Genomic DNA, 21,349 nt, shown 5'->3' with positions numbered 1-21,349 from the left:
CCAACACCGCTGTAGTGGAGGAAAACCTGATCGCAACTCAGCCAACCACCTATACATGCGCACAAAGGCAGGAGAATGGAAGACTTGAGAAACTCGTATTAGATTGCTAGGTCGGCCGCGCGGGTTTTATGGAAGCAGAATGAGAAATTTATTGCTAAACAAACGGTTTCCTACGGCCTTTGCAGTGACGTCACGATCCAGCAAAGGTCATTCAAGTGAGCGCTCCATGTTGCGGTCGTGCCGTGTCTTTAATTCAGTTGCGTTCACCATGGCATCGCCCTGCTCGATAGCAGCCGTTCTCACAGTGCTCAGCTTTCAAGCGCCAAAACCGCCTAGCCAACTAGATTGAATTGAGGCTTTGTTTTTTTTAATGTTTTGACAATTCGCCATTCTACTGCGCATACTTCTGTTTCACATTTCGTCAATGCGTCACTCCCATGACTCATTCGTGGCTGTTGGACTGTGCCGTTTTCGGTTCGTTGAATTTCACAGAAGGAAAGTGCAGTACCGTCTGTCTGTGAGGTCAGCGAACCAAGACAGCGTACAACTCGCTTGATTAACCCCTGCCGTTCGTTTTTGGAGGCAGCCGCGAAAATGACGACGCAATAGTTTACGTTACGATCTATGAGTCACCGGCCTGTCGCATATTGCATTGAGGCGTTTCACCGCATGCCATTGGACCGTAAAATAGTTTCAAAACGACCTTCCCGCTGCGTCCGGCGTTGCACACAACGCGTGAGCCTGAAGAGAAAAGCGACCCTCATCTATAGCCCATTATTTCCATGCTAGGCCGGATGCACGCAGTTCCGTTAGTGGTGGCATAAAATGTACGATTAGGAAGGAAGCACATTAGTCATCGCCAGCATCACTGCCAAACACACAATCTGTCAAAAATCGGAGCAATCATGCGAGACACTGCGCGCTGCAGGGCTGGGTGCCGTTGCAAGGGTCTCTGCCGTCTGTTTACGCAGTGGCTACCACTTGAGAAGAGACTCTTGTGAAATTATTTTCCTTTCGATGCCATTCCAAGATTAAATTCCTAAGACCATAATATACAAGTCGTTGTCAGTTTGCTTTCCTCTTGAAGCGGGCAAACAGAATCGCCATTATGTTCGTTTGTTTTCCGTTGGTCGACCGCAAGTTTTGCGCAGGGCTGCTGGATGCTGGGCAAATATGAAAGCTGGTGCGAAGGAAGGTGGCGTTCGCTGTAATGGATCTCGTTTATCACTGTGTAAATTTGGGAAACCTTATCTGGTGGCAGTGTTTCCCGCATGCTCGTCACGATGACTTTCAAAGACAATATATCGAGGCAAGCACTAATCGTCCGGAAACGAGATAAGGCCGCCCAGAACCCAATAGATTCCAGCGGATTTATTGACGTGGTGTTGCGAAAACTGAAAGCCCTTCATCCGGAGAGTCATTAGAGTATAATAACTTTGGCGGCCGCAAGATTTATCCGGTCCCGGAGCGGAAACCACCGCAAATGGGGAATTGGCAGCAGAAGAAATCACTTATTTTGCTGCAGAAGAGGGGATGATTTTTATTGTTATTCTAATCTTTACCCTCGCTTTTGTACGGAATGCCAAGAGCGTCGTTGCCACGGGCAGTAGCCAGCTCTGACTGTAGAACCGGTGCCTCTGCAGGGGTGTGTCAGGTCGTACGGTAAGGCTATTAAAAGCGGTATACCTTTCGGGGTTCCACCCTCTCATTAGTTACAGCTTTCGGCATAATGGCAGCATCAGCATGGTAAAAAAAGATGGTGACAACCTTCCCTGGCTGCAGGATGAATTTCGGTATCGCATTGAGAGATGAGTCATCCTCTGCCTGTCCCTAATATGAAGGGGGACTGCCGGTGATAGGACTTTCCATCAGTTCGCCGAGGAGGACTAATCCGAGCGTTGTAAATAGATGCAAACGGTTTCTGCCCCGAGGCACTGATCTTTGTTTTTCCAACAAAGGAAAACTTGAAGGGTTGTTTGTGTTGTTTTGTGGGATTTTACATTGACGGCGATGCGGATCAGGGTTGATTTGCTTGTGTGACGCACAAACAGGAGAAAGAGAACGAGGTGAAATGTTGCGCCAGCAGGGATTGAAATATTTCAATCACAGAAAGTAGGACGAATTGAAGACGACGAATTCCTTTATTTCCACGCTCTTCGACGGTCTTTGAAACTGGGTCTCCGTCATCGGCAATTCCTACCCTTTGCGAAAACAAAGAATTCGAGTGGTGTTTTTTTCGATTTCGCTGTCACGTGACACGCAAGCAGTTGCGTGAATGTTTGCATGCAACGTATCAAAACTGCTGTTATTTATTGCCGACAACTTATGGCGGTTCTGGTGGAATTCTGTTGTCTATAATCTGCATTACAGATCTCCAGCGGATAACCGTCTAAACCGTCTAAACCAACAACCTTGTCGATGCAACGAATGCTACGATTTCTTTCCTCCTCCAACAAATTCAAACAACGTTTCGGTTGTGAGTCTCGTCTCGTTGTCTGCTGACTTGTTTGCACTGGCAAAAATGCAGTTGCGAAAAAAACGTGCAGCAAAGAAATAAGAAATCTCCGACGACCGAAGCACGAAACGCTAAATGCCACCAGCTGAAACAGGTGCGCGCGGCGCGCTCGGAATCGTGATCATGCTGCGTAATTGCTTCTATTATTGGCCATCATGGATTCCTCCTTCGGCGGCCGTGCGATGCAGACAAACACAACCGAGCCGACTAATAGTACGACGATGTCCACGAAAACGCAAGAGCTTTCAAACGTCAAAATAACGAGAGAGAGACTGCCAACTGCCACGAAAGCGGGCGGGTGAAGGAATTTCGAGTCAACTAGGAAAATCAATTTCACACGATGACTCACTCCGGGGCCGCACGGCATCATGGTTCATGCTTCGGTACGGTCTGCGGATTATTAGTTCGATATTTCAACGTTAGCGTGTTGCGAGTTTCGGTGGATTATTTTTCGTTCCTAGGGAAGGAATCGGGCAGCAATTTTCTTTAGTTTTTCTTGCGGCAGGGTTTCCCCTTGCCTTTGATGAAAATAGAAAAAAAAAACAGCGGAGAACTCTGTTGTTAGTGTGTAAACATGCACTTCAAATAACAGAGCATAAGAAAAAGTGATTCGGTTTATGATTCAGCGCGTTAAGCTGCTTCAGATAATGAACATGTTGCAATCAAATGGAAAAGAATTACGAGGTTTTTTTTACACTTCGTGTACAACCCTGCACAAGAAACATTGCGTATTATGGTCCAACCCTGCTGTTGCTGATTACGTGCGTGCAAATGCGATCTTGATGCTCGCCGAAATCGGATTACGATGCAGCATCAGAGGTGGGGATGACGCAATGCCCGTAAAACCGTCCCATGGGGTGACACGTGCTGTCATTTTAGTGTCGCTTACGGCAGCACGGCAGTCACGTGTCAAGTGTCTTTTACAAGCAAATTTAATTCTCGTTGGATTTCTCCGGAGTTGGGTTATAATGTTACAAATTACGAATCCCCTCCGACGAAAGGGAGCAACCTTATATTGCGGCTGCCAGGTTGCTGCGGTTTTGTTTTTTTTTAGGTTAAAAAGCCTACGAAAAAAGTAAATAGTGTGTGGTCGATGGTACTTGGTGATGAGTCACAACTTCGTTATGCTGAGGCAGACTTTGTACTCGACACGCCTTCTATCGTTCATCTTTTCAACACTGAATTTTAAAATTCTGTAGGTGGCCGACCAGGCACCGGCGGTGCTCGTATCGTTTTTTCGTGTTTGACAATGTATTTAGCATTGGGCGATACTGCTTTCTCGGCTATGATTCCCATGCTAATTTGATCTAAGTGCTACATCTCCATTCTTGCAGTTATTGACATTCCAATATGAATTTTGTGAAGTTTACAAGCATCAAATGGGTAAATTTTAGAGTGTTGGGCGCCATAATGTGACGATGATTTGTGTTAGACTTGATCTAAACAAAAATTGCAGTTCAAGTGTCAGTTCTGGAAATACTAGGCCTTGCTGAGTCAAATATTGGTCACACGGCAAACAACGTCATTGGCATTGTTATACTTTTGTGGCCAGTTGACAAGTGATATGCCCTTGGAACTTTGAGTCGCACCATCTCAAAAGGACTCAATCGATGACTGTAAGTGCTTTGCATTGAGTCAGTCAGTCACCAGCTACGGAACATCCATAAATGATGATACATTCCAACAGGGAATGTAAACCTCGTCTGTTATGTCCAGTACCTAAGATGGGACTGGATGGGGTTATGGCAATTAGCTAGCGACTGTCAGTTCTGGCACAATGAATGGGTGCGAAAAATTGGTCATAGAATGCGTCATCGCCGTGGAAGCCGCGAACGTGATCGGCTATGTCAGCAGTGGAAAGCAAATTCGATTCCACGCAGCAGCGGCGGATTCAAATGATGTACAAACAAGAGCTCTGTAAACAAAGAAATATTCGTTTGCACTCACTGGTTGGTTTGTTTACTCGGCAGTACCCTTCTGCTCGTGAACAAATTCAGGGATTTCAACAACGGATTTCCCTTCCGCATTAGCCATTCCACGGGAAGGGGACCATAACATACCCAGTTTCATCTTCCCTGTCGAAAGCCGGAGATTTATAGCCCCTTCTGTCCACCGAGGTTTGCCGAAAGTTTTCCCAAATGTTTATCTTAAATTTATCTAAATTTGCTGCTCTTCCGAGCACATCAAATCGACATAAACAGTGTACATCTGACGGAAAATTATGCATGCAAAGCGATGAGCAATCCCCCTCATTTAGGGATTTTCGTAATAAGCTTCGGCAGGGCCACTCAGGAAATGTTCCCGAGGGATTTGCACCGCATCGGAGTTCACAAGCAATGGGGGCTAATGAACCGCATTTGATCCATTCTCACTCATGCATGCGGGGCTTGCACATGCATCCAAGGGCCGAATCACAGTTTCGAAACATTTCAACCTGTCCGTTCGCTTCCATCGCTCTGGTGTAGCCACGGCCCGGCAGCATTTGGATTAGTTTAGGTAAGGAACCGTCTAATTACCGTCACGTAAACCTACCATCATAGACCAACATGGAGAGCATGCTAATTAGTATGATGTTGAAACCAGGTTGAAACTATATGACGGTGAGTCAGCGGGTGTCGGAAAAGATTTCCCTTTCTTGTTGGTGGTGTATCGCGTTCTTCGCGTTGCACCGCTGCCGCCGCCGCGGCGCTTTATCCCAGGCAGTAGGCCTCGAGGTTAATGGCGATGGTTCGAGTTCGACCGGAAGTACATTCAAAACAAGGGCTGTAGTTTCTGAAATATCAGAGTAAGTGTGTACAAAGTGACGTAACCGTTGTGTTGCGTTCAGGGAACGAAAACTTTAAACTATCGATCAATTTTCGTTTCAATATGCTTCCCTCACTTCTAATCAAATGAAATTGAACTCAATATTTCCCATTTAAAGCTTGAATATGTATGTTTTTTCTTGGATTAAAAGGAATATTGAATCACTCCGTTACAAACTAGGTAAACAGTGACGTAAATACATAGCTGGCACGTTGCGTGATAACATCAGCACCGTTTGAATCATTTCTAGTTTACATTTGCTGTTAAACTGCTGATAAACCTTTAATTGGTTTACTATTTGTAGTTTCGTCAGGAACTAATGAGTAACAAGAGGTAATCAGTTTAAAGGGTTTAAAGCCATTTGCTTTTGTTTTCACCTTTTGGTTGTGTATCATTACATATTTTGCTGAACGTTTCCCACCGCATTTGCGTTGAAAACGTGGCCATCGATCATAGATTTGCTATTTACCATAAAATTTATTGTTTTTCACCGAGATAATCACCCATGGTGCGTACATTGTAGGTGCGCCCGTTCGTTCATTATTGCACCTCAAATATATGTACACACCAGCATCATAATCATCATCATCATCATCTATGCCCCAATTAAGGTCCTAGTTGTGGTGGCAATTGTAAAAGCCGAGTGTAAACGCTCTTATCGCCGTTACACAGCAGCTGATAACGTGCGAACAATGATTACCGTTCGGTCGATAAGGCTCAATGTTGTTATCGCCCTGTGGTTTAAACTCTGCACCGCAACGCTGTGAATCATTGTTATCATTCAATGTGGTCAAACAGTAGAGGAGCTGCTCCCATATTCATCTCATTTCAAAGCGAAATTCTTGGGCTCATTTTGCTAACACGCATGCCTGCTGTCGAATAAATGACAAAAATAGGAAACGAATCAATTTGCTTTTGATCTTTTGATTTCAGTACAACGATAATAGGAGCAATTTGTAACTGGAACAGTTACCCTACATGACTAATGGAGTTGTTGATGAGGGCGTGATAAAAATAAATGACGGCCGTACAATGAATTGCGTCGCGACAATTTTCTAACAAATGTAGGACTGTCGAGTTTCTTTTTAAAACTGTCAAACGGTTTACAAATCGGGTGTCAAATGAAGTATTTTAATTACATGAATCAAAGTCGTTGAACCTCAGTCGTTTATGATCAGGTGGAAGCAAAAAGTGAAGTCAGCATCTACTCATTGAGCTCCATCTTTTCGACTCGATTTCAACCAAGTTTATAATTTCTTTTGTTGAATATTTCTCAGCTCACGTCGCGAGATTACATATTCATGCGAACACACGGAAATTTGACATCATCGTATCGTTAGTTGCCATCCCATTCCCGGCCCAGTGTGCCATTCTGATTGATAATCAATTACCTAAAGCAACCGCAAGGCGAGAGAGTTGAATGGATTTTTAATATTTTTAATTCGCCACTGCACATTTGTGGTGCGGTCGGACACGCGGTCCGATGGCGATCGAGGCATTTTCAATAAGCTTATTTATTTATATTTACATTCGCGAATGCGAACTGCGCACTGACTGGGCACTGCGGATCGCGGCCCGCTAGCACCACACACAGTGGGGCTACGTAAGATTTAATTTTAACCCGCGTAAGCAATCAACCGGCTTTGGTCTCTTCGTACTCGCAGCACGGTCGCGGGGTGTTATACGAGTTTTTTGGCCCATTTGTGAGTGCTACGCGCGCGCGGTCGCTCAAATTTAGCAGTGACATCAACTTGACCGATCGGTGTGTCTGTGCCCAGTCGTCGCCACCCTTTCCGCCCAACCCGATCCGTTCAACCTTTGAAGTAGACATCGCTTTTTTCACGCTTGGCAGCCAGCAATGCCGGTTGGTATGGTGATCGACAAACAAAGAGAAACTGTTGACGAAATTGACAGATACGGTGGACCCATAACCGTTTGTCCAATGCCTACTGTGCGAATCGAAAGGAAAATCGCAAGCACTATTTTTTTAAAATATTTAACGGGTATGTTGATCCGCGTGTCCTTGAAACTGATCGCCTTCCTGTTGCCCACAGACATGAGCGATTGGAGCAATTCCATATTTGGAATCCCGTCCAGGAAGATAACGCGGCCACAATTCGATATCGTTGACGCATCATAACGGGGCGCGCGCCGCCGCCACTATCCATTTCCTCAATCGCGGGCAAGCAGTTCATATGCAGTGCCTACAAATGCAGCAGTTGAATGACCAAGCACGCAACGTGTTCAGCTCCTGGTTCGATTCGAACTTTACCCGTACCTGCTATCATCATCGACGTGCGGCTACACAGTAGTCGGCTTTTTTTTGTATTGCGACAACCGCGTGCGATAAAATGGTGAAACCGCAGCGCCGCCGACGAAGCCGGAAGTAGACTAAACGACACTCTCACACGGCTTGTGTAATATGGGCAACCGAAAGTGGCAATGTAAACGATCACGATCAGTGCGTGAGAAAATTAGTCGTTTTGTGCACTTCCATCTAAGGGCAATTTTGTTCTCATCAAATGTTTCTTTTTTCAGCTCGGGTAAGATAACGTCAAGGATCAACTGAGTTTAATTAATTTGGCTAGACAAAAGTTCGTGAAAAATCATCATCAAGTTCATAAAAAAACATCAGATTTATCTGTCGGAAGTTTTATTTGAGTCAATTTTTAAGCAATAGTTGAAGAAAAATTCATAAATTGCTTCGATAATTCCTCCAGGAGGAATTCCAAAAGGAAAAGGAATTTATTCCTGAAGGAAATTCAAGAAGAATTTCAAAAGGAATTGTAGGAGGAATTCCAAAAGGATTTCCAGAAGAAATTCGAAGACAATCCCAGGTCCGGGAGCAATTGACCTTTCCCGTTAAAAATTGTTATTCGTTGAATCGATTCTTTGGCTTATTTAAGGTCAGCTTTCCCAAAGAACCCATATTTTTGCAGCCTCTAACTATTTTTTAAATTAAAAACAAAAACCGAAAAAGATTTTAGATTAGATTTTAAAAATAGTTAGAGGCTTCAAAAAATATGGTTTCTTAGGGAAATTTGACAAACAATCGATTTTATTCGTTTTATTCCTTCGAGCGATGCAAAGCCGATTTTCCCCAAAATCCGTATTTTTCAACACATCCAACTATTTTTGAAATTGAAAACAAAACAAAAAAATGCTGCAATTTTGTGCCAATATCAGGTCAGTTTTTCAAGCTCATTGCTACTTAGAATTGCTCGAGAAGAAATACAAAATAGTAAATCGGGCCTTTGTGATTCGGCGTGCATTGTATTGTAAACAAACATTGGAAATCGAATTCTAATCAGAGCAATCATTTTCTGAGTAAACGGTATACATGCGACAAAACATGCTTTGCTTCTGCGGCTTTTCTATGAAGGGTACTACATTTAAAGAAATTATATTAAATCAATTAAATAATGTTTGTTTACTAAAAATGTTCAGTAGACGTTCGATAACTGCAAGTCATTTAACTGCAATGCTTTTTAACTGCAATTCGATAGTTGCAACAGTTTTGCAGTTATCGGACCGCTAAACTTCAAACTGATGTCAGACTCAATGACAGCTGCATTGCGCTGCACATTTAGATGCAGTTTTATTGCATCTGACGTCGATTGACAACCGTTTGACATCTAGAATGCGTTGCAGTTATCGAACGGCATTCGTTAACTGCAAAGTAAACATTTTGCAGTTATCGAACGGCTACTGTATGCCCAAATCGCAACATAGTTCCGAAATATTCATTCAAAGTGTGGTATCGCTAAAACCAACACAATTATGGGCCCATCAGCAAAACGGCCATACTGTTTTTTCGCTTGTGGTTGCAAGTTGCAACGTGTCACGAAAGTTTTTGCCGAAAAGAATTCTGCAGAATGAAAACAATTGGAACTGAAGCCTGAAGCTTGGAAGTTCTGAAATGTATTGAAACGGAAGCTGAGGAAAAGCCTGTTTGGAACGTTCTGAAATCGGAAACAGAGCAGAGAAAGCAGCGGAAAAGCTCTAGTGATGATGAATGAAGCAAACAACAATTGTCGATCACTATTGGTCCAGACCATCGTCGACAGCCACTTGGAGTAAGTGAAGGACAACGAATCTATGAAGACAATTTGGGATGTGCTCCAAAACGTCTTCCAATGTGGGTGACCCTTAAAACCCTCAAAGACCCAGGACGAACGGATTTTTTTTTCAAATGGCTCGCAGTCAGCACCTGATCGTCGGAATTTCCCGCGGTTTCGTTTGTGCTCAATGGGGATAGCTATATTTTTGCGCTGATACATTCTCAGTCCGAAATTCAGGTTCACATCCGAGTTATTGCTAGAAATAAGTGTGCGCAATGTTCTGGACGTGTTCAAGCCCGAAATTTATCAAATCAACCATCAAAACATCTCAAAAATTTATTTATAGAGATTTCTGGTCAATTCCGATGGTTTTACCATTTAAGTAGGGCAGGATTGACTGAATTCAGGGCCGGATTCAGGGATCACAATGGTAGAGTATGGGCTACAAAATCAATTACAATGAAATATACATGCGGAAATGGGTATGTGCCTGCTCAAACTTTACAAAGCAGGAGTTTAAAAAAAATATTTTCAATTGACATTGACCTTCGGAAATTCGGGGGTCAAAATGGGCAGAAGTCATAACACCAACTACAATGAAACTGGGTATGCTGCTGCACAAACTTCATGAAACACATCAGGAGGAATTCAATGAACTCTGTTTTCAATTTGTAAAATTTCGGCCAGGGCCGGATTCAGGGATCAAAAAGGGGAGAACAGGGTCCATAATACCAATCACAACGAAACTGGGCATGCTGCTGCTCAAACTTAATGAACATATATACGGAACTCAAAAAATTCTATTTGAATTTGAAATTGGCCTTCTGAAATTTCGACCGGAGCCCGATTCAGGTGTCAAAATTGGGAGAGCACCAAGTCCATAACACCAATTGCTCAAACTTCACGAAAACGCATCAGGAGCTCAAAGAATGCTGTATGCACTAGAAGTTTATCTTTTGAAATTTTAGCCAGGGACGGATTCAGGGATCAAAATGTGGAGAGCAGGGAACATTACACCAATTTCTATGAAACTGGGCATGCGGCTGCTCAATCTTCATGAGAAGACATCAGGAGTGCAAAGAATTCTGTTTGCAATTGAAAGTGATCTCCTGAAATTTAGACCCGGACCGGATTTAGCGGTCAAAATGGGGACAGCAGGGTCCATAACACCAATTACAATGAAACTGGGCATGTTGTACCGTCTAATTTTTTCTTCTAAAAAAGAAAACCGCTTACGCGAAACAGGAAAATTAGACGGTTACAATGTGACTGCTCAAACTTTAATAACGGAGGCGAGTACACAGGCAAGGCGATGAGGAAGTTCGGCAAGCAACGTAGCGTCCAGTTGGAAACGACGAGTAGAAGTCAGAGCAAAACGGTGATAGCGAACGTCTAAACAGTTGTGTTTCTGACATAGACTTACTGGACTCGAAAACGCAAAAAATGTAATGTTCGTCGGTTACGCCCCACGGGTATCACGCGTGTGAAATGAAAAGAACGTGATGGTCGTGTGAGATGTTATTTTTGACGAAACCAGATTAGTACCGCGATGCCGTCAGCTGGTCGGCAAATCGAAAATAAAGATGATATGATCGTAGTGGAAGAATGTGGATCGAATGGGAATTCGACCCTAGCGACACACTTGTCATTGAAGATTTTCTTTGATCTGCATACGACCAAATCTAATTGTTTGAGTTCCTGCCACTGAGTGAACATGATCACTGTTCTGGGAGTTCTCATATACGTACTGAATATTCGTCGCTTTGGTTGCTGCAAGTCAAATGTGACTAAATTTAGTGGCATGTAGGCTTGAGCTTGAGCTTGATTGACTGCTCATAGTTGCTACTCCATTATGACCAGATCAGCTGTTCTTGCACAGAGAACCAACAGATGTTTGCTTGGGACTAGCACACATCTTCAATGTACAAGTACTGGTGATCTCATTTGTTAGGTCATACTGGCGCCTGCCACGTCAGAATGCAAGTCAATGTAGGGAAGGAGGAGGAAATGATGATGCAATCACTCGCCCACTGCAAGCCGAATATGCCTCTGCACTTGCCACGAGGTCATGCGGAATATATTGGAATTTCTGGGTTAGGTTGGAGAGGCAGAGGTCCGTCTTGATTAACGAGCTGCCAATGTGATAGATAGGAGAAGGAAACTGATGGAATTTCTAATTGGATGTAGGAAACGAGCTCTATAGTTCATTTCCAATTCTAGCAGATTACTGTTAGAATACTCAAGTTGAAGGTATAGGAATAGTAATGGAAACGGTATGGAAGTCCATTTCCAGTTCTAGCGATTAGTAGAACATGAGAAATAAAGAGAAAGATACAAAGTAGGAGAATGGAACGGACCTGGGATTGAACCCACGACCTCCTGGGTATGAGGCAGAAGCAGTAGCCATATGACTACCAAGCCCTGTGACTAAATTTAGTGGCATGTAGGTTTCAGAAACCCCTACGCCGCAGGTGTGCTGCTCGGGCGTAATAATTATGAGCAACTCACTGAAAGCGATTCAGAGTTTAAAGAAAAGATTTTCTACTGAATTCGAAATAAGTGGAGGAAGTGCGAAGTTTTCAAGGACTACACATCCAGTGCGAACGTGGGGCCGGAAAGATGACGATCAGTCAAAAGGCGTATAGCTGTCAAAAGTGCCTATGAATCCCCACTTGCGTATTCAAAAAAGAGTTTCACGGACAATCCAAACTGTTAATTGATCGGAAGTTTGATGTTCTTAACATTGACATCCATATCTGATCACCACCTGAGATACTTTCGGGGCACAATGGATTCTTAACTATGCGGAACCACTTGTGGTATTTGCTGACACGGATTGGGGAAATTACCCCAATGACAGAAGAACTGTATCCGGATTGGTGATCAAGCTCTATGGCCAAACTGTGATTTGGTCTACCAGGAAGCAGTTGTCCTAAACTATCGTCCGCCGAGGTGGAGCTAACGACACTCTGCCAAGCAAGTTGTAAAGCTATATTTGGATCAATTGGATATTTGGGTCAATCTGCTTAAGTCTGTTCAGCGAGAAGTGAAGAAGTCAGTTACGGGTTTTGAAGATAACCCAGATCTTGGGTCGCCGGAGTCTAAAATGAATGAAGCACATCAAAGTTCAGTTTCGTTCCTTGCGAGAACTGATCGACAGAGGGAAGCTTGTGCTAAAGTACCTATCGACGCTGATATGCTAGCCAAGGGATTACCGGCAATACGGATTCTGTGGGAAAGTTTCCTTTAGGTAAGTCGAAGGAGATTATAAAAAATCGACTGAGACCATCAATGGTCATTAAGGTACACAACCGGGGGTCTGATGGTTTTATTGTATTTCCGTAGCACTACTTGGGATTGTGAACAAGTTCCGTCTCGGCCGTGTCACATAGAAAATTCTCTACCGGATCCGTGGTGAGCATTGATTAGTGAGTAGTAAGCCATGACTCGACCTGTTTCTTCATCGGACAACAAAAGGTGTTGCACGCCTCAATGACCAGCACGCAAGCGACCAAGCCATCAACGGATAGTTCGCTCGGTGGAACCCGACGATCCTGCCAATTTGTTCCTGATTGGACATCATTGTATCCTACCACAGCGAGTAAGAAAGTGGGGGAATGTTAAAAACATTTTTCTTCGGTTTCGGTTGGTGATGTCGAAGGTGCTGTCGACGATCGCCGGAAGCAATGATCATTTTCCATCGGTTTCGATTTGTGATGTTGAAGGCTATTTGGAAGAGGGCAAGGTTGTTTGCGTTAACGAAACGCTGAAAGGCGCTGTAGAAGTGTGCCGGATTGATTGGCTTAAGCTTCAAGAGCCAATTCAGGGAAACTTTTAGGAGAGCCACCGAAACAGGTTTGGCTTGCCCAGTCGAAAGCCATAAAATTCTAATGGAACTTGTTGGTTATGGATTACAATGTCGGATAGATTTGCAAAAACAAAAAAGGAAGAGATCTGGAGTATCACTAATTTGCAATAGGTAAAACATCAGAAGTTAAGGTCACTCCTGACAGAATCCAAGTTTCAAAGTGCTCGCGTTTTCGGGGGCACACCACTCGATACGGAAGCAACGCACAACTGTCATTTTTATTTTTTCACGCATGCTGCGATGCAGCAAAGCTGAATCAACAAAAATGACAGTTGTCCGCCGCCTCCGTATCGAGTGGTGGCCCCCGAAAACGCGAGCACTTTGAAACTTGGATTCTGTCAAGAGAATAGAGGTAATAAACTATAGAGGAAGACTGTCGCTGTCGTCACTGGCGAAACATCTTTTGCTAGCGAGGATATGGCACTAAATGTCAACGAAGGAAAATTCAGTACGTTTTGACAGGTAGGTACCCAACATGTTTGGGGACGATAACAAAGGGAACCGCAGCGACAATCGTCATCTATAGTTTATTACCTCTATTGTCAAGAGTGACCTTAAACACGCAGAACGAGTGCAGGATTGATTTGTTTAGCTCCGGTTCAAATTTGAAAGAAACTGCGTTCTTCGAAGAACTTTCGAAAAAAAGATATTTCCGGAAAAAACATAATAAGATTTTCTCGATTTTTTTCAAAAGAATTGACCTTTCCCGTCAAAATTTTTCATTCACTCAATCGATTCTTAGCTTATTTAAGGACAACTTTCCTAAAAAACTCATATTTTTTGACGCCTCTAATTATGTATTTTTTTAAATTTTAAACAAAAATCGAAAAAGTGCTGTTTTTTAAGATTGGCCCGATTTTGAACGAACATCGTGTGATTTTTTCAGCCCGGTTCACACGTACAGCACTTTTTCGGCTTTTGTTTTGATATCTAAAATAGTTATAGGTTTCAAAAAATATGGGTTCTTAGGAAAAGTTGACCTTAAATAAGTTAAAGAATTGAGAGACAATAAAACGAGATACAATTTTTGACGGGGAAGGTCAATTGCAAGTTTGATTCCGTTTCCCAGTTTTGATCATATTCGAATACCAGTAGTTATTTGATCCTTTGGGATCTGTTTAAAATTGATAATTGCAAGGCAGTTGCGATACTATTCGAAATGCTAAGGGATTCTGTTCTAACCGCAGGAGAACTCATTCAAATCACAGTTGGAAATAAGTTTGAAATCATCCTAAAATTCAATTTCAATATAATTAGAAATGTTGTATAAATTATCCAATGGAAACTATATTCAAATCCCACTTTTTTATCCCACTTCAAAATATTTTTACCAGAACTTCAAATCAAGAATCTGATGAAATCGAATTGAAATTCGTATTCGCATTTATTTCGCACCTAAGCAACGCTGCCCATCTAGTTCTTTCGCCAGAACTTCAAATCAAGAATCTGATGAAATCGAATTGAAATTCGTATTCGCATTCATTTCGCACCAAAGCAACGGCTGCCCATCTAGTTCTTTCGCCAGACCACGTGACGCCCGCTGAAACCAACTGTCATCGTACAAATAATGTTCTTATCAGGAAAGGTGCCGGGCGAATCGATAAAGCCCGACTTCTTCCCGCACATTACTCGCCCCTCCTGATGATGATGATGCGATGGTGAGTTTTGTTTTCAGCACAACACCAACAACAGGTGCCAAAACCGATGAATGATGATTGAGTGGAGTATCGCAGCGCGCGATACATTAACTACTGCCTTCCATTGATTGACACACCGCGAGTGCGTCGAGGGTTGATTTTTCAGATTACTACCAGCGAAGTACATCGAGTTCAACACCACCCGACCAAAACGGCCGCGGTGGAAAAATAGCAACTTGAAGTGGTTGCCTTCCGAATGGTCCGCAGTGGGTGATGAGTCATTTGAAGTAGGGTACCAACACAGGCACTAACAAAAATAAAATACGTGAAGTACACCTGAACACTTGCTCGCTAAAATGCGTTGCGTTTGTGTGATGGTGCACTGCCGAGACGGCTGCTGTTGTAAGCATGATTGATTTTAAATCTTAGGTGCCTGGAAGGAATCCAGTTTTTGGCACACGCAAGGCGCAAAGAAAGACCCTAGGGTCACTCGAAGGTTGCTACCACGGATTGCTTTGATGTCTTGGCTACCTATTAGTTAATAAGTGGTATTTAAACTGCAGTAGGCCAATTGGCGGCCGACGCTGGAATGCAGTTTGGAACCGAAACAAGTTTACGATGCAGTTCGCCAGCGCGGTCTACAGCCCATTCTGCCTCGTTTGGCCGCTGGAGGCAGCTTGCGTAAGAGTTCTTCGTTAAAGCGAGCACGCGCGATTGAAATGCTGGTTCGTTAAGTAGTCATTAGCCTTGTTTTGGGAGCGCTCGATAAAGCTCGACTCGAGTGGGTACTCACCAATGAATTCGAAGGCCTCCTGGAAGTACTGTTTGATGTTCTGGTGCGGGGTGTCGCTGGCTGGGATCTGCTTATACTCCAGGCCCGGTTTCAGCAGACTGGCTGCGGGTTGTTGGCAGGTGACATTCAGTACGCAGTTGGCTCCGACGGTTGATGGGTCGATGGCGTCCCGGCCGTTACCGAGCAGAAGATGTGGAAACACGGGCGATGCGGGATGCGATTCGATGTCTGCGTCAATGGAAAGGAATATATAGAGGGAAAGTGGCGTTAATTGGATCAAATTTGTATGAGTCATTGATATCGATTGGCGGTGGCAGGCCGTCGTTACAGAGTGATTTCGAGTGCGGGTAGGCGGCAATAAATTCCCAGCAAATTAATATAAACACTTGCCCTCCCGCAGGGCCTGTCCGTTCGGCGGGCGTAAGAGATCGAAAAACAAGGCAATACCATAGGGCGATAACATCAATAAATACATCAATAAAGTATTGGGTTGCGGCGGACATAAGCACAGTTTCAGCTAGTACTCAGTGCAGAAGTTAAGAAATCGAGCGACGCAATCAAACGGGGGGTGGATGATTAAAATTGACGGTCGGGCCGAATCGAGCTCGGAGACAGTGACGACTAGGGGGAAGGGTGCGAGAAATGAGTCACTGTTTGACACTTTCGTGTTGTCTCTGGGGCCACACGTCGAAGCGGGCGATAAGAGAACGCAGGCAGGGTTTCAATCATGGGAGAGCGATATTTATTTGTAACACGATATATCGACGCCCGTATATTGTTTGGCCATTGGTGTTGAAATGTACGTTCCGGGATCGAGTAATCGAACCGATTGACACTGATTTCCGCTTGAAAATGACACGTGTATTTTGATAGATATACATCTGCACTGGAAATAATGGTAACATGGAAAAATGAAGAATACTTCGGTAGAGTAGATTATAATAAAATTACATTGATGTAATGTCTTTTGCTTGATGATTTCTTAAACTTGATCCTTTTGGAATTTGAACTGCTTTTCAACCAACAGTTCTTATTAGCATTTACACAATTTTCATAACTATTTGAATTTGTGTCTTGTGCAACGAGTTACTAATAAACTTCACCCGAGAAGTCTGGACTGTTTCCATACAGTGCTACATTCCATCTCGGAACCACAATTTTTAACATTGAAAACAATTACCTATTGGTCAATGCCAGAATAGAATCGCGTAACATTTCAATTGGGTTCAAACCGATCGATAAAAAGAAATGATGATCTGTTCGAATCGTCCGATCGCGACGCTTCTTTTCGCATTGTCATGATAATTTATCGTCATCAGCGATGTGAAGCAAACCGTGCGGCACGTGTTCGGTGCGAATAGCTACACATATAAATATGTGAACCATTCATTAGAGCGACAAATTAGGAATGAATGAGTTGCACAACGCGATTCTTAATTAACTGAGTCGTCGTTCTTCGTCGATCGTCAAATTTCATTCCGCTGCGCAATATACTTCCTCTGCGTGATGATCGTCTCTCCGGCCGGGCCGCGCCTTTGTCGAACGAGCCAAATGTGGTGTGACTCATATTCGTCAGCGGAGGATCAAATCATTCCAAATCAGAACGATAAACACTGCGTTGATGCTGTTAGCCCCGTTTGTGTCGTTATTGATGTTTTCGCTTCACTCATCCATCGTCATGTGATCTCGTTGTTTATGTTGCCACTTAGCACGGAGATCGAGTTCCCGTACGCAGCATTCACTCGGTTCAAATCGTAATTTGCTATCAATTGTGCAAATTATCGTATGTATAACTCCTCACTATCGACCAGCTGATTGACGGTGCTAAAAATAGTTTAACGAACACGTGCTAATCACCGTTCCGAGCGCGAGGATCGCCAGTTGTTAACAACATTTACAGCACCGTCACAGCCAACGATGTCGGATATTATGCCATCAAAGCATGCCACTTTACCTCGTTATGACAACGAGCGGAGCAAATGATGCCTATTTCGACTAAATGGAACTGATTTGCTTTGATTGCTTTGCACAACCCGACCGCCTCCAAACAATTTTAGAATCTTTTTCGCATGAGAAAGGCGACCCAGTGGCCAGCCAACGACGGCGATTGTCCGAAAGTCTAGCAGGGGTGTGTGTTTGCGGAACACAAACCGCGACCTGACGGCGTGATGCATTGACAATCGACGAAATTCCTCAACGAACCGATCATCGCTCGCGTTCGACCCACTCGTGAGTGGGTGTTGGGTGCTTTGCGTGATCGCGATCGCGAACTAAACGGGTACGGGGGAAAAAAATGATCGTTTTGCTTTTATTGTTAGTTCGAGCGGACGCGGAGCGCAGCACACTCTCACAAACGAACACAAAAATACACCATCCCCTCGCGATCGCGAACGAAACCAAAAATAACAACAAAAGCGCGTTTGGCGAAACAGGTTTTGTTTATTATACAAGCGTCAGGCAAAAGCGCTCACTATGATTGGCTTAACGCCATCATGATTGACTAGTTTTTTTTGGGCATCAGCGTGAGTAATACCGCGAAGAATTCGTCTAGTTTTCGTCGCTGAATGGGCTACGAAATTTCTCCCAAATTTATTGCTTGTTTTGGTACCCTTTGATAGTGGATTTCCGAAGCTGTTTATCTTGACAAGATCGCGGGCGAACATGAGGCCCACTACTACTATTTGGTGTGTAACAGGCAGCAGATGTGAAAGTTACTTGACCGTCCTTGAAACTAACGGCAGTATGATGAACCAACGAATGATCAAGTGGATTTTGTATCATTTCCGCCTATTTATAGCGAGCGCAAGTGAAAGAAATGCTGAGTAATGGTCTAAAACATTGTTGAACCACATTTAAAAAATCGTCACGTTTTAAGCCGTGAATTTGATTGATTGGATACGTGGAATACAGCAGTTTCCCATATCATTATTGAAGTGAATTTCTGCCAACACTGCCGCTTGACAGCTCCCATAAAATTGTGATGTTACACGCATTTTGTTCTCTCACGCTGGCTGGTTGTACGCAGCAAGAGTCGAGGAGCCAAGTAAATTTGTTGATCGATATAAACTCTTATTTATTTTTGAATATGACATCATTTTTTTGCTGCTGCGCTTGACCGCTTCTGCTTTTGCTGGTGTTCGCGATCGTCGTCGTCGTCGATGAAGCGATGAGTTCATGTTATTCTTTGGGTTTGCACCTCGCTGCACAACTGAAGCGGGCCTGCCGGTCTATGGTGACATATGGCGGCACAGTTTGTAAATATTGGTTGTAGAATTGTAAACGTTGGAAAATAAAATGGGCAAAATAAATCATAATAGAAGGCTCATTCGGTGAAATTTTCGCATTGTAAATTGTCAGAAATTAATCGACGATTATCAAGACTAGCACGGTCGATAGAAGGACAGACAAACAGACATAACACTCAGCGATTTTTCATCGTTCACTTTTGTAACGGTGCATTCGAATATTCGTTAACTGACAAACCACCAGCGTCGTTCTAATCGTTTTTGTAGTCGTTTGATGTTTGTTCACTATTGCCATCTGATTCGTATTTGGCCAAATACTGTGTAAACAAAAGATGTTGTTGGTAATTTTTGGACGCGAAATGTTCTAACTTCTAATGGATGTCTGTTTTTCTGCGACAGGAGAGTAGTGGAGGTCCCAACCAGAGGTGTGCACCGGTTCGGCGGCGTTTGTCATGATTTTGCTCGGCGGCGTTATCTAGGAGCATTTTAGCCGACTGCGGCTGCATGAATCTATGTGTCAATTGCATTCGATTGCCAAGAATTTTTTTCAGGATTTATCCAGGATTTTATTATCTGAAAATGATTTAAATAAGAGAAATATCAAATAAATCTTTGATACTTCATAGGAAAATTCTTCGAAACTCCGTCGGGAAATTCTTTAGAATTTTTTCGGCAAATTCTTCAGAGATCACTTGGTAAAGTATACCGTGGACCCCCGATAATTTGAACAGTACCTCATTTTAATTACCGGGGTTCATTTTTAATTTGAACTTCTGGTTACTCTGTTTGCTGGTTTGTTTTGATTCTGCGTTCCATTTCACGATGTTCCATTTTTCTTTTCTCGATTCCACGTGCCAAATGACGTTTGAACCATTTTTAATTTAAACGATGTTCAAATCAACGGGGTTCAAATTAAAAAGTGCTCAGATTAAAAACGGTCATATTACCGGGGGTCCACGGTACACAATTGGGCACCGCTGTAGCTCAGTAAATTTCAAAACTGAACTTCGGAAAACAATTTCGTTTATTACTGATTCTGGCCAAAATGTTTACCGTATCTCGGTACTTTTACTTTTTATGTTTGCTAAAACTCGGTGGTCCCCATCTTGGGGAATTAAACAAAAAATGCTGAGATCTCGGCGAGAAAATGAGTGTGTAAATTATTTCCTGCTCGAATTTTACGAAACTTCCTCGGAATATTCTTAGAAATCACTTGTATAAATTCTTTGGGATTTCCTCAGCAAATTCTTCGGGATTTACTTCGCCAATTCTTCGGAAATTCATCGGAAAATTCTTCGGGATTTACTCGACAAATATTCTTTAGAATTTCCTCGGTGAATTGGTCAAATTTCCTCGGCAATTTATCCGGAATTTCCTCAGAGATTCTTCGGGATTCATTAGACAAACTATTGGAAATTTCCTCGGAAAATTATTTCGCCAAAACATCCTCGGCAATTTCTTTGGAATCTCCTTGATTTTTTTTTTCAAAATTTTCTCGGCAAAGTTTTCGAAATTTCTTCGGCAAAATCTTTGAAATTTCTTCGGCAAGCTCTTTGGCATATACTTCAAAATTTCCTGGGCAAGTTCTTTCATCAAAATATCTCCGGCAATTTATTCGGAATTTCTTCGGCAATTTGTTCAAAATTTCCTCAGTAAAATTTCTCGGCAAATTCTATGGGATTTCCTCGACAAGGTCTTCGGAGTTTCCTCGGAAAATACTTTCAAAAAAATTCGACAAATTCTTCGGCGAATTTTCAGGCAAGTTCTTCAGACTTTCATTGGGAAATTCTTCGGGATTTCCTCGAGAAATTCTTTGCAATTCACCGACAATTTGCCCTCTGAAAATTCTTCAAAATTTCCTCGAAAATTTTTTCGTTAAAATATCCTCGACAATTTCTTCGGTAATTTATTTTTTTAATTTTCTCGGCAACTTTCCTTCGACTTGTCGATGGGAATTTCCTCGCGATTATTTTGGCAAATTCATCTGGATTTTTTCGGAAACTCTTTGGCATTTTCTCGGCAAATCCTACGACATTTCCTTGGCAAATTATTCGAAATTTCCTCGGCGAATTATTTGATTTTTGTTAATTACCATCCACTACTGAACTTCCTTATAAAAATCTTCGGAATTATCTCAGGAAATTCAGCAGTTATTTTTTGGAATTCTCGTAGAATTGACCGTCAGAAAGTTTTGTTTGCTGGATTGATTTTTTAATTTATTTAATTAAATTATTGAATAGCTTACAGCGCTGGATCAGAAATTTCCCGTGAAAATAAAAAAATATGTAGAAAATCCGGTCTCAGTCGATTCTTTCACTTATTCAAGGTATATTTCCCCAAAGGATCTATTTTTACGCTTATATCTATTTAAAAAAATAAAAACCAAAAATCAAAAAAGTACTGTTTTTCAAGTTTGGCCTGACAT

General features: G+C 42.7%; 1 protein-coding gene across 2 annotated transcripts in view; it reads right to left on the bottom strand.

The window, feature by feature from the left end:
- The window catches only part of LOC134226200 (dual specificity protein phosphatase 10), a 78,593-nt gene that overhangs the window by 44,847 nt on the left and 12,397 nt on the right, over nucleotides 1-21,349 (bottom strand). For both annotated transcript variants that reach the window (XM_062706817.1, XM_062706821.1), the window contains exon 3: nucleotides 15,680-15,907. In XM_062706817.1, coding sequence (XP_062562801.1) covers nucleotides 15,680-15,907 — 228 coding nt within the window. The remainder of the gene's footprint in view (nucleotides 1-15,679; nucleotides 15,908-21,349) is intronic.

This window comes from Armigeres subalbatus, chromosome 1 (genome assembly GCF_024139115.2).
Source record: "Armigeres subalbatus isolate Guangzhou_Male chromosome 1, GZ_Asu_2, whole genome shotgun sequence".
Classification (NCBI taxonomy): Eukaryota; Metazoa; Arthropoda; class Insecta; order Diptera; family Culicidae; genus Armigeres; species Armigeres subalbatus.
The sequence above is the reverse complement of the archived record's forward strand: the minus strand, read 5'-3'. Positions and strand labels throughout refer to the sequence as shown.